Below are 13,658 nucleotides of genomic sequence, written 5' to 3' on the forward strand. Positions count from 1 at the left end.
TGAAAAAATAATTCCATTCATAATAGCATGAAAAGAACAAATTTTTTATGATAAATTTACAAAAGAAGGAACGACTCAAACACTGAAAACTACAAAACATTATTAAAGAAATTAAAGAAGTCCTACTAAGTAAATGGAAAGACATTCCGTGTTCATGGATTGGAGGACTATATACTCTTGGTATGAAAATACACCCAATATTAATCTACAAATTTAATGCAATTTCTATCAAAATCCCAGTTGCTTTTAGCAGAAACTGGCAAGCTGACTCTAAAATACATACAGAAATTCAAGTGAATCAGAATAGCCAAAACAATAAGAACAACAACATTGGAAAATTCACATTTTCCGGTTTCAAAACTATTATAGTCAAGGTAGTGTGACATCAGCATATATATATATATATATATATATATATATATATATATATATATATATATGCATCCCAATGGAACAAAATTGAGAATCCAGAAATAAATCCATATGTTTATGGTCATCTGACTGTCAAATAGTATGCCAAGACAATTCAATGAAGAAATGGTATTTTCCTTTCAACAAATAGTGCTGGGACAACTGGATATTCATATGCCAAAGAATGAGTTTGGACCCCTATCACATTAATCAAAAGAACTAACTTAAATATTTAAAAGCAAGATTTGAAGTTATAAAATTTTACAAAAAGAAAACAAGTATAAATCTTCATGACCTTAGATTAGGGAATGACTTCTTAGATACACATAAAGCACAATAAATCAAAAATAAATAAATAAAATTCATAAAAGTTTAAAACTTTTGTGTTCCAATGAATACTATCAAGAAAGTGAAAAGAAAACCCACAGAATCCAGAATTATACAAAGAATTCTCAATATAAAAAGACAGCACAATTAATAGGTTAATAGGCAACCTAAGTCATGAAACTAGTCAAGACACAGAATATAGATTAGAACCCAGGTGATCCGATCCACACAAAAAAACTGGAATAACTTCAACCAAAACCTATGTATTTCTTCCATACCATAAAATATACACAAGACATTGTGTGCTTAAAAACTGAGTTATACTAGGATTATTACTACAATGGAAAAATATGTCGAGAAGTCTAGAAAACTGCACATACAAAAAGACACCATATTTAAGTCATGGAATTAGGGGTTGTTTCCCAAATTTTATAAAGTAAGATGAATTATCTATACTAATATCTTTTGTTTAAAAGCTATGTTTAGGATGTAAAGATTTTTTAAAAAAATACACACAGAGATTTAGAGGAAATAAAATTATAATGTGCTATCACTGAAAAGTTATGTTCCTGCATAGGCTAAAGTCTTGGTACTGGTTCAAACCAGTTAAGATGCTAGTAAGCTCATGACATAAGCTCTGTGGATTCAGAAATAATTAGATAAACAGAATAGGTTATCTTTAATATTCTCCAAATTTTTATGAATTAATACATTTTCAGCTCTGTAGTTATGATAATGAAACTTTGATTTGACTAAAATAATAATGCTAAATTTTGATAGTTTTGATATAAATATTCAACCATTTCAATTAATATGCCTTGTTTCACAAGTTATAGTAGATAGATCCACTTGTAGAAAATAAGAAAAAATGCTTTATTTTTTAAAATATATTTTAATTTGTTCTAATTAGTTATACATGACAATAGAATGCATTTTGACATATTATACATAAATGGAGTATAGCTTTGAATGCTTTGCTTTTAATAGTAGTATTTCAATAAAAGGTCAGAATTATTTTTCAAATACTGTCTTATTTGGGAGAAATATTTAATAGATATTTCCTGAAGCTGACTCAAATTTCAACTGAACCTGTGGCTCTTTCCAAAATCATTCTCACATATCATTAAGAGCTAGCACTGAACATAGGATTGCCAGACTTAGCAAATAAATACAAGGTATCTAGTAAAATTCTAATTTCAGATAAACAACAAGTAATTTTTAGTATAGGTAATGTTTGGAACATACTGCATACAAAAATTATCTATCTGAAATTCACATTTCACTGGACATCTTGCACTTTGTGGCAACCAGATTTGTGAAGAAACTTAGAAATTGTCTTAAACTTTAACATTAAAATACAACTAAATAATAAGTTTTGATAATTGGAAACGTGAGTACTCTGCTACAAGGAGAATTTCCAAATTCTAGCTTAAATTACTGGATATTTTCTCCATAAGTAGAAATATATTACAAGATAACTTATTTTTATTAGTCAAAAAAGCATGCTTTACCCGATGAGATTTTCATTCTTCTTTTCTGCTGAAAGTGGCATTCTAGCAGAACCATTAAATTCTTCCAAAAGTAGTGTGACTGCAATGTTCATAAGTTGACGGATGAGTTCCTGAAGTATGCAGTCAATCAGCATCATAAACCTGTAAGCTGTTTCCAATAAATGCCGATATGTACACAGCTTGAAATGTGTTGTTTCACCCTCAAATGACTTTGATTCAAAATATTCTTTAATTTCTTTCTTTTCTGCAACCTACAATTTTATAGAAAATTGAGAACTGTGTGATTTCCTATGTTAATACAGCATGGTTTCTAGTTTCTAGTATTTCATTAGTCTGAATAACATATTGGAGTTAAAATTGATCAAAAATTTCCATTAAAATTTTACTTTATGCTTGTACTGTATGTAAACATCAGCCAAAAAGAGAATAATTTATGTGTTTTGAAGCTTATCTCTCTAACAAGTAGATAAATTTTGAAAGTCAAACAAGGAAGAACATACTAATTTCGTATCTACAGTTTCAACATAGAGGGGCCTTCTGTAACAGTGTATAAGATACCTAACAGCATACAGAATGAGAATGTTCTGAGAGGATTGATCATTATACTATTGAATTTTCTTTAAAGTTTTTTTTTCATATAGTTATGTTTTTTCATCTTGCCTGAGCAATGTTTTTTTCTTTATCTTATGGACACTATGAACTTTGTAACTAATCACATTTCCCTTTACATGCAGTATGCCACCTCAAGTTATAGATTTAAGCATCCTTAAGTTGTATACATAAACATGTACATGTGCATTCATATGGATGTATACACACATATATGTATTAACAAACATATACATACATATTTGTTTGCATGTTATGTGGCACCTGGAAGGGTTCTTATAAATAGGCAGTATCCATTAGTTGATTAATCAACCTCCTTTTATCTCCACTGTCAATTTCCAACACTCTCCAGAGTTGCAATTTGGAGCAATTGCTTCAGTTAGTACATAGCAACTGAGAGGATGTAATTAAACAATTACCTTTAAGATTGTACTTTTCACTTTTGAAATTGCTTTATCCCTAATATCTTCAAGTTGTTTCAGTGCCTGAGTAGTTTGCTGAAACTGTTCTTCACAAAATTCATCTAGAGAATATGTTCGAGAAGTATCCAGCTAATTAAATGATAGAAAATATTGAGTGTTGGAAAGTCAAAAAACTCATTTACAAACAAAAAAGAGAAAGATGAGATACTTGGTTATCTTTTCACATCATAGATAAGAACATATTTTATGATTTCTTTTTTATATATGTATTATAAGTATTTTCTCTTTTTCAAATTTAAATAACCCATAGTTAAATCTAATTGAATCTTCATAAAAAGATATAAAATATACATTGTTATTTTAAATCATAATGAAGATTAAACTGAAGCAGAAAATTTGAAAGTTAAGGTGTTTTTTTAAATATTTACAAACCTAGAGAACCCACCAGTTCTAGAAATTACTTTAACTTTTGATTTGACCCAATTATTTGTAAAACTTAAAAACATGAACATGAAATTCAGGATAAAAAGGATTAAGTTAAATAATAGCAATATAAATAATAAATTTTATTCAGAATTTGTTCAGAAGCTAGTGAAACTGGAGTTTTGAGATGAAACTTGATTCTCTGTTTCTGTTGGCAGGCAAGACAGAAGTTTCTTCACTTCTGCTGGTAGGTGGTGGTGGGGGTCTACCTATGTCCTTTAGTGTTGCAGCAGACCCCAGCAGCTCACCATCAATTTCTTCTTCTTTCTGAATTCTTGTCTTTTGAATTCAAAGAATGAAATCCACAAACCAGGATGAATGAGTCTAAGATCAGGATTTATTGAAGAATAGGAACAGAACTTTGTAGCATAAGAGGGGACTCAATAGTAGTTTTATTCATCCTAGTGTACTTAGTCTGGGGGTTTATATAAGCCCTTGGGTCACTGCTATTAGTCCAAACTTAGGCTAATAAGGATTTGGAAAAGTATTAATGCTATTGAAATTTATGCTAATTAAGGTTTGAAAAAGGAATAACACTATTGGTTAACCCTGAAACTCATCAGGTTTGCCTTACTTCCTGCTGAGAGCCATAGCCAAGTAGGAATGATGCATGGCATTTTTGGTTGAAAGGTGACACCAGCAAACCATTGAGATGATAATGATTATGTTAAGATGTGCATTCAATTAGAGATTAGACCCCTGCTGTCCACCTTGGCCTGCTACTTTGGAGCTCTCTCGGGACTCCCGGAGAGTTCCCATTTGTTGGGGAAGTGTGGTAGGAGGGAATTCTGGAGGAGGGATTTCCTATTGGGGTGTGTGTCCTGGGAGGAGCCGCGTGGCATGGCGTTCGGCATTTTTCCTGGGAGCGTGTGTGGAGTGTGCTGGTGGAGTTCAGAAATAAAGTTTGTTCCTGCTTGAGTGGCTCGTGACTTTGTGCCCAGCCAGACTGCAGCATTTTGTGGCCTGTACAGGGAACGCCTGAAGCTCGGAGGTAAGTGAAATTGCTCGCCCCTGAGGGAAGGCGAGAGAATGGGTGACCATTTCAAAAAACAATTTGTTCTTGTTTTGATTTATTTTGTTTTTGTTTCAAGCTGCCTATCCCTAGGACTTTCTCAGGCAAACTGGGAAAAATGGTTGGCTCAAGGTTTGAAGTTGTTCGGCCCTGAGGAAGAGAAAATTGATAAAACGATTTTTTGTTCCGTTTTTGTTTCATTCTGTTTCGGGTTTTTTTTTGTGTGTGTTATCTTATTGGGTTGAGTTATCTTTATAGTAGATTTGAAATTAGTAAAAAACAAACCGAAAGAGTGTTAAGTAAATTGTTAGAGGTTCAGACCATGGAGAAAGACATTTTAGATCAAGCAAAAGAGAAAGTCTCTCAAGCTAGTCAGACAGAGGAAGAAAATTTAAAGGAAAAGGGGCTATTAGGGAAAAAGCTACAACAAGAGGCTGCTACTAACACCGTTCTATCACCAGAGGGTGTAATTCAACCAACAGCTCCACCTACAGATATATCTGAGTGGCCCTCAACCCCCGAAGTTGATAGATGGAATCCTGAGATAGGACCTCAAAGATTAGCATGCCCTGTACTTGAGCAGGCAGGAGGGCAGCGAATTCACCATGCTCTAGATTTCAAAACAGTGAAGCAGTTAAAGGAGGCTGTAACAACCTATGGTCCCCAAGCACCCTTCACTGTAAGCATGGTCGAATCCATTACCAACTTGGACATGACGCCAGCAGACTGGGCTAGCATGTATAAATCTGTACTAAATGGAGGGCAATATTTGTTATGGAAGGTTGCCAATGAGGAATTTTGCACGGAAATGGCTAGGCAAAATGCAGCAGCCGGTTATCCTCAAAGAAATCTAGATATGTTGTTAGGAAAAGGACCTTATGAGGATCAATGGCAACAAATTGAATATGATCCTGCTATATATGCACAAATTGCTGCAGATGCAGTTAGGGCATGGAAGACTTTACAAGGACATGGAGATTTACAAGGTCAATTATCTAAGGTAATACAGAGAGCTAATGAACCTTACGCTGAATTTGTAGATAGGCTTATTCAAACAGCTGCCTGAGTTTTTGGGGATACAGAACAAGCAATTCTATTAATTAAACAGCTAGCCTTTGAACAAGCGAACAGATGGTGTAAGGAGGCCATTAGACCATGGAAACATGGAGATTTAAACACATATATCAAATTATGTAGAGACATTAATGAACAAGGGCAAGTCCTGGCAGCTGCAGTACAACAGGCTTTAGATGCCAGGCCAAAAACATGCTACAATTGTGAACAAACAGGACATTTTAAAAGGAGTTGCCCCATAGGAGGAGGGTTTAACAAAGCTAGGTATCAAAGGAGTGGAATACCAGGTATTTGCCCACGATGCCGTAGAGGGAGACATTGGGCTAATGAATGCCGTTCTCAAACCACCATAGAGGGTACTCCGTTATCAAAAAATGGACAAGGACCAGGTGTTTACCCACGATATTGTGGAGAAAGGCATCAGGCTCCATTGCCAAAAAACGGACTGGGGGGCCCAATGCTCTAGGGCCCACAAGCACAAATATATGGGGCAGTGGAGGAACCCAGCAACACCATCAGGGTAGTGCCCAGGACACATTATCCATTAAATCCCTCATCAGACAAACCAGAGGGAGCGCAGGGTTGGACATCTGCACCTCTGCCAGAGCAGTACTAACTCCAGAGATGGGAGTTCAAATCATTCCCACAGGAGTCAAAGGACCTCTTCCCCAAGAAACAGTAGGCTTATTATTGGGATGCAGTTCTTCTATACTAAAAGGACTTATGATAAGTCCTGGGGTAATTGATCCCGATTATGTAGGTGAAATAAAAATTATAGCTAGTTCTCCAAGAGGTATATCAGTAATTTCACCAGGAGATAGAATAGCACAGTTATTAATAATACCCAGCCTGCATGATAAATTTTCCAGTCGTACTGTAGAAAGAGGTTCCTGGGGATTAGGCTCCACAGGTGTAGATTGGGCTATGCTGTCTTTAAATTTAGATTCTTGCCCAATGCTAAAACTAAATATTCAAGGACATGAATTTAATGGGCTACTGGACATAGGTGCTGACCTTAGCATCATATCTCGTCAAGAATGGCCAAAACATTGGCCATTACAACAAGCCACTCAAACACTTCGAGGCCTAGGAGTGGCAACTAATCCCCATAGAAGTGCAATGGTATTAGATTGGAAGGATCCTGAAGGATGTGAAGGAACTATACAGCCATATGTATTGGATCATCTTCCTATAAATTTATGGGGATGAGATGTCCTAGATCAATTAGGTTTGTCATTAACAAATAACATCAATCCTAACGCGCCCACTACTAGGGCTAGACAAGGTTTTAGGAAAGAAAAAAGATTAGAAGAACAAGAACAAGGTATAGCAGCACCAATTCAAATAGATCAAGGAATAAATAGACATGGATTGGGTTTTCAGAAGGGGCCACTGAATCAAAATTACTTGGAAATCAGAAAGACAAGTATGGGTTCCTCAGTGGCCCCTGACTAAAGAAAAGATACAAGTAGCCCATGACCTTGTCAAACAACAATTAGCAGAGGGACATATACAACCTTCCATATCTCCCTATAATACTCATAATACTCCCATTTTTGTCATTAAAAAGAAATCTGGTAAATGGAGATTATTGCAAGATTTAAGAGCCATTAATAATGAGATGGTTATTATGGGACCTGCTCAATCAGGGATTCCTCAATTGTCTGCTTTGCCAAAAACCTGGTATGTTTTAGCTATAGATATTAAAGATTGTTTTTTTTTTTTTCAATTCCAATTCATCTTGAGGATAGTCCACGTTTTGCATTTACTATCCCAGCACTGAATCATGAAGGTCCTGATCAGAGATATGAATGCAAAGTACTCCCTCAAGGGATAGCTAACAGCCCAACTATGTGTCAAATTTATGTTAACAAAGCAATCCAGCCACTTAGAAATCAAAATCCTGAACTACAAATATTTCACTATATGGATGATGTATTACTAGCACATAAAGATGAAAACACATTGCTAGAATGTTATGCCACACTTACAAATTTATAAAAAATTATAATCTAGAGATAGCAATAGATAAAGTACAATTAAATTTTCCAATTAATTATTTAGGAGTTCTATTATCCTTAACCATGGTCCGACCACCAAAAATTCAAATACGAGTAGATCAACTCAAATCACTTAATGACTTTCAAAAGTTATTGGGAGACATAAATTGGATAAGGCCTTATCTAGGCATACCAACAGGAGAGTTGGGACATTTATTTGGTATCTTAAAAGGTCCATCAGATCCAAATTCACCCCGAATGTTAACGCCTGAAGCAAGAAAGGCATTAAAAATTATTGAAACATATATGGAAAATATGCATTTGGATAGAATTGATATAAGTTTGCCTTTATTATTTATTGTAATACCAACAAAAAATATTCCTACAGGAGTATTTTGGCAAGAAGGTCCATTATTGTGGATACATTTATCTTATTCTCCTAACACTATTCTTACTAGGTATCCTGAGGCTGTAGGACAATTAATACTCAAAGGAATAAAAGCAGCAAAGGGAGTGTTTGGAATTTCTCCCAATAAAATTATTACTCCATATACTATGGATCAAATTGATGAATTAGCTAATGAGTTAAATACTTGGGCAATAATCATGTGTAAATCTAATGTTTCATTTGATAATCACTTACCATCTAATCCTTTGTTGTCTTTTTGGTCCTCCCATCCTGTAGTTTTTCCAAAAATGACAAGAAAAACACCTATCATGAATGCTCCAAATATATTCACTGATGGGTCAAATAATGGTACAGCAGCAGTAGTTACCCCTGATCAAACTTTTACATTTTTAGTACCCAAACAATCAGCTCAAAAGGTAGAGCTTAATGCAGTTTTACAAGCTTTCGTGATGTTTAAAGATTCTGTATTTAATTTATTTTCTGATAGTCAGTATATAGTTAATGCTATAGTATCCCTTGAAGATGCTGGTAGGATTTCTCCTTCCTCTACTGTTTTCTCTTTGTTTTCCACTATACAAAGTCTAATCTGGGACAGAAAAGATCCATTCTTTATAGGACATATCAGGGCACATACAGGATTGCCTGGAGCCCTTAGTTTGGGCAATGATTTAGCAGATAAAACTACACATGACATACATATTTTCTCTACACTAGAAGAAGCTACAAATTTTCATAAAAGGTTCCATGTCAATGCTAATACTTTACAAAAGTGTTTCAAAATAACTAAGGAACAAGCCAGACATATAATAAAACAATGTCAAAATTGTGTGACCTTTTTACCACAAGTTAATCTTGGAGTCAATCCTAGAGGATTGATACCTAACCATATTTGGCAGATGGACATCACACACTTGCCAGAATTTGGAAAATTAAAATATTTGCATGTTATAGTTTATACTTCTTCCAGATTTTTGATGGGCTCCATTCATGCCAGAGAAAAAACTAAAGATATTATAGCTCATTGCTTACAAAATTTTGCCACTGTGGACGTTCCAAAACAGTTAAAAACAGATAATGGTCCTGGTTATACTTCTACCTCTTTTAAACAATTTTCCTCATCATTTGGCATTACTCATATAACAGGAATCCCATACAATCCACAGGGACAAGGCATAGTTGAAAGAGCTCATCAAACTATTAAAATGTACTCATTAAAGCAAAAAGAGGGAATTGGAAAGGGGTATATATCCCCCAAAGATAAACTTAAAATAACCCTTTTTACTCTAAACTTTTAAAATTTGGATTCATCAGGGCTTAGTGCTGCGGAAAGGCATATGTATACAAAAAATGTACATAAGCCTAAGGTACTTTGGAAGGATATTCTAACAGGACAATGGAAAGGTCCTGACCCAGTGATTGTCTGGAGTCAGGGTTCTGTTTGTGTGTTTCCACAGGGAGAACAGCAGCCGATTTGGATTCCAGAGAGACTAACCAAAGCGATTTCTACAGACCAAAAAGAAGATGATTTGACTCAAATCCATAACAGCTGATATCCAGAGCTCCAGCTTGGCTATTCTTACATCTGCAACAGTGATTAACCAGGATGCTTTTTTAAATATCTATTTTATTATTGCATTTTTCCACATCATAAAGTTCTATTTTATTTTTTGAGCTCATACAGACCTAGGTTAATGTTTTTCTGATAAGTTTTATTTTTTGACTGTGGAGTTTTTAAACATTGCAATGGAGATTTCACCTGTGTAAAGCTACAAGGCCTTTACTATTGTCTTACGTGTTGTATGTTTGTGTGCACACTTGTGCTTTGTGTTGTATGTCTGTGTGTGCGTATGTCCATATATCATATATGAGGAGCGCTCATGAAAAAATGGTTCCGAATTTTTTTTTATTCACATGACTTAAATGGTTTAATTTAAATTGGGTAAACAGCTGTTGAGGATTGTTTTAATATGTGTACAAATAAGGAGGTTAACAGATCTATTTGTTTACTTTCACCTTTCCTTTTAATTATATTTAATAATGAATAAATATATTTAATATATTTCAACATATTTAATAATTCTGTTCAGTATAATGTAAATTGTTCAGAAAATTGTTTTCTTAGTACCTGTTGGAATGTTACATATTTTTTTTTAGCCATCATTGCCAGAATTCCTATCTTCATCCCAGTGCCGGTGAAGACAAAGATAAAACCAAACTACAGCTTCTTCGATAGTTATCACAACAAACTGTATAAACTGATGCATCAATGAATAATAACTCAACAAGTAATACTCAATCAAGGAGTCGATTTACTTTGGGAGGAAATGGACATATTGATAGATTCCTTTGCTTTGAACTGCTTGCAGAACTTGCCTGGACTATGTATCACTTGTATGCATTGTGAACTATCTGTTGGTGCAGTGAATTGTGGTAATGCTGGAGTATCTTTGCTGCTGGCGTCACCAGTGGTACAATTTTTCAAAGGAGCTGTCGTGGCATTTCTGTATCCTCCTCCCTTCTGCTAGTGATGGTCTAAAATTTGGAGGCCAACAGAGGTGAGGCAAAGAACCTCACCCCCCGCAATGGTGCATAGGCCTATCCACAAGTATGGCTGTATGCTGAACCGGTAGTCACTGACAGGTATGATCCAATTGCAGTGGTACCAACCTAAGACAGGAGGCTGACGCCTAGAGGTCAGCTCATCTGATGACGGGTAAGGACCATATGTTGTATTGGACAACGTAATAGGCACGGTCCCTAAGCCACATTGCTTGTTGTTTATTAAACAGAAGGGGGGAGATGCTGAGAGCCATAGCCAAGTAGGAATGAGGCATGGCATTTTTGGTTGAAAGGTGTCGCCAGCAAGCCATTGAGATGATAATGATTATGTTAAGATGCGTATTCAATTGGAGATTAGACCCCTGCTGTCCGCCTGGGCCTGCTACTTTGGAGCTCTTGTGGGACTCCCAGAGAGTTCCCATTGGTTGGGGAAGTGCGGTAGGAGGAAATTCCGGAGGAGGGCTGCCAACCCCCTAATTGAAGTTCTTATTGCTTTTGCTGATATTATTTTCATAGTGTACCAATTAATTCTTTAACCCCAGCATCTCTCCCCTTTCAATTTTTTCTACACACCAGTATCATGGTAATTTTCCTAAGAATACCATGCTGGGAAACTTTCAATAGTTGTTCTTTCAGAAAAGTTCTCAAAATTTACCTGGCATTAATCACCTCAGAAACTTGCTCGAAGTATAGATTACCAGCCACTATCCTCTCCCCTAAAAGTACATCTTTATTAAGCACCCCAAATTTTTCCCAATAAAACAAACATCACTCTTGAATATGAAACAATCCAAAGTCTCAACTCTACCTTGTTCTGTAAACTTGGATAAGGATAATCTATCAGTTTCATCATTTGAAAGTAAAGGTTTGAATAAAGTAATCCACATGTTCTTTTCTTTTTACATTAACATTTAATTAACACTTTTAGTAGCACAATTACATATTTATCTATTTTATTGATGCATGGCAATTATATATAATAGTGGGATTCATTGTAACATATTCATAATGCACACAATATAACACTATAATATGGTCAATTCAATTCCCCAGTATTTCCTCTCTCCCTCCTTTCTCCTATGTCCACCTGAACCCCTTCCTCTACCCTATTAGTCTCCCTTCTATTTTCATTAGAAGCCCTCCTTCCCTTTTTTTTTCTCTCTAGTTTCCTCACATGACCCTTAATTTGGCTTATTTTGCTTAATATAATACTCTCAAGCTCCATCAATTATCCTGCAAATGGGATATAATTTCATTCTTATTTATGGCTAAATAAAATTCCATTTTACATATATGTAAATTCATAGATTTTTATGTATGAATACACATACACACACATAAATGAATAGTTGTTCATTCATTGATCAATATCTAAGCTGTTTCCAAAATTTGGATATTGTGAATTATGCTTTTATAAACATGGGTATGCATGTATTGCTATAGAATGCTGACTTTAGTTCTTTAGGATAAATACTGTGGAATGGTATAACTTGGTTATATGGTGGTTCCATTCCTAATCTTTTTGAGGAATGATTTCCATACTAATTTTTTGTTTTTGTTCCACAAGTTCTTTCACTTCTAGTTCTAGAAATTTCACCTCATTTACAGGTGTGCTTTTATTCTGGTAGAGTATTACATGTGTATAGTTAACACATAACATGGTATGCTCATGAGTACCATTCATGGCATAGAAGAATCCTATCCTTTACATGCATAACCTTGCTTCATTATCCTCAGCTCCCTACTGTCAGTCTTTATTGGTGTCTGCATCTCCCAGCAATGCATAACCTCCCAGTTCTAATCACAACTGGTCACCTTTTCAATCCTGACTTCAGGCTTTGCTCTCCCTCTGAGACTGGCTTCTTTATGGACAGTCTCAGGAACTCCTATTCTTACAAACTGTTCACCTAACAACTCCCTCTAAAAATGCTCCTGCCCTTTGGGGAGATTTAGATCCTATTTTTCCCTTATTCTATTATTCTAAGCCTGACATTCATGAACCAAAATTTAAATCAAATTTATATTGAATAGCTTATCCATATTTGAAATCCTTATTTTACTGTCTTACCCTTCTTTTCTGACTACTAAAATTCAGCATGGCCTAATTCACAATGTAAAGCATGTCCTAACTATGACTCCAAATAAAGCTAATTTCTGCTTCTGATTTCTATGATATGACTGTTTTTTACAAGAATTACTTGCCAGGAAACATTTTTTGATTTGCATTTTTCTAACTGATTAGCAATACTGATTAGCAAAACAAAGGGACTACCTCTAGAAATTAATCATATATTTTATAAGCATAAACTATTTATAAACTACAGACAGACTGAAAACACCAATTATTTGTTTTTATTTTGTATTCCTCTCCTTGGTACAGCACTTTGCATATAATAGAAAATCAACAAATACTTGCATATCATCTGGCAAAGTTTATTTCTCTCCTTTTGATGTTCTGGGGGAAAGCTGATATGGCTTGAAATCTCCAGAAAGAAATCCTAACATTCCTTCTCTATCACTGTTAGCATTACCATTAGCATATTAGGTACAAACTTAAGAGATTTTCTAAAGTCTCCTTTGCCTTTCCACCCATCATTAAGTTAATTGATAAATTCTGTCTCTCAGTCAGTCATAAAACAATCAAACTTCAAACAGTTATTAGCTGCCCAACCTATTTCCTTCTATATGAAAACTGTCTCAAAAATACAGCTCAGTGAAATGTCTCCTACTTCAGTTGAATTTAATCTTTTTGAAATATTAATATTTCAAAAATAGATACCCCAAATATATGAAATATATTGCATATGTAGTGATTAATTCATCCTCCATTAATTAATTTTA

The 13,658-nt window shown here is 34.8% G+C and overlaps 1 protein-coding gene across 1 annotated transcript in view; it reads right to left on the reverse strand.

Moving 5' to 3' along the window:
- Dnah14 (dynein axonemal heavy chain 14) overlaps nt 1-13,658 on the reverse strand; it is a 376,581-nt gene that overhangs the window by 311,184 nt on the left and 51,739 nt on the right. Inside the window, 2 exon segments of the mRNA XM_071619724.1 lie at nt 2,250-2,500; nt 3,278-3,409. Coding sequence (XP_071475825.1) covers nt 2,250-2,500; nt 3,278-3,409 — 383 coding nt within the window.

The sequence above is a fragment of the Marmota flaviventris genome, chromosome 12 (assembly GCF_047511675.1).
Source record: "Marmota flaviventris isolate mMarFla1 chromosome 12, mMarFla1.hap1, whole genome shotgun sequence".
NCBI classification, from domain to species: Eukaryota; Metazoa; Chordata; class Mammalia; order Rodentia; family Sciuridae; genus Marmota; species Marmota flaviventris.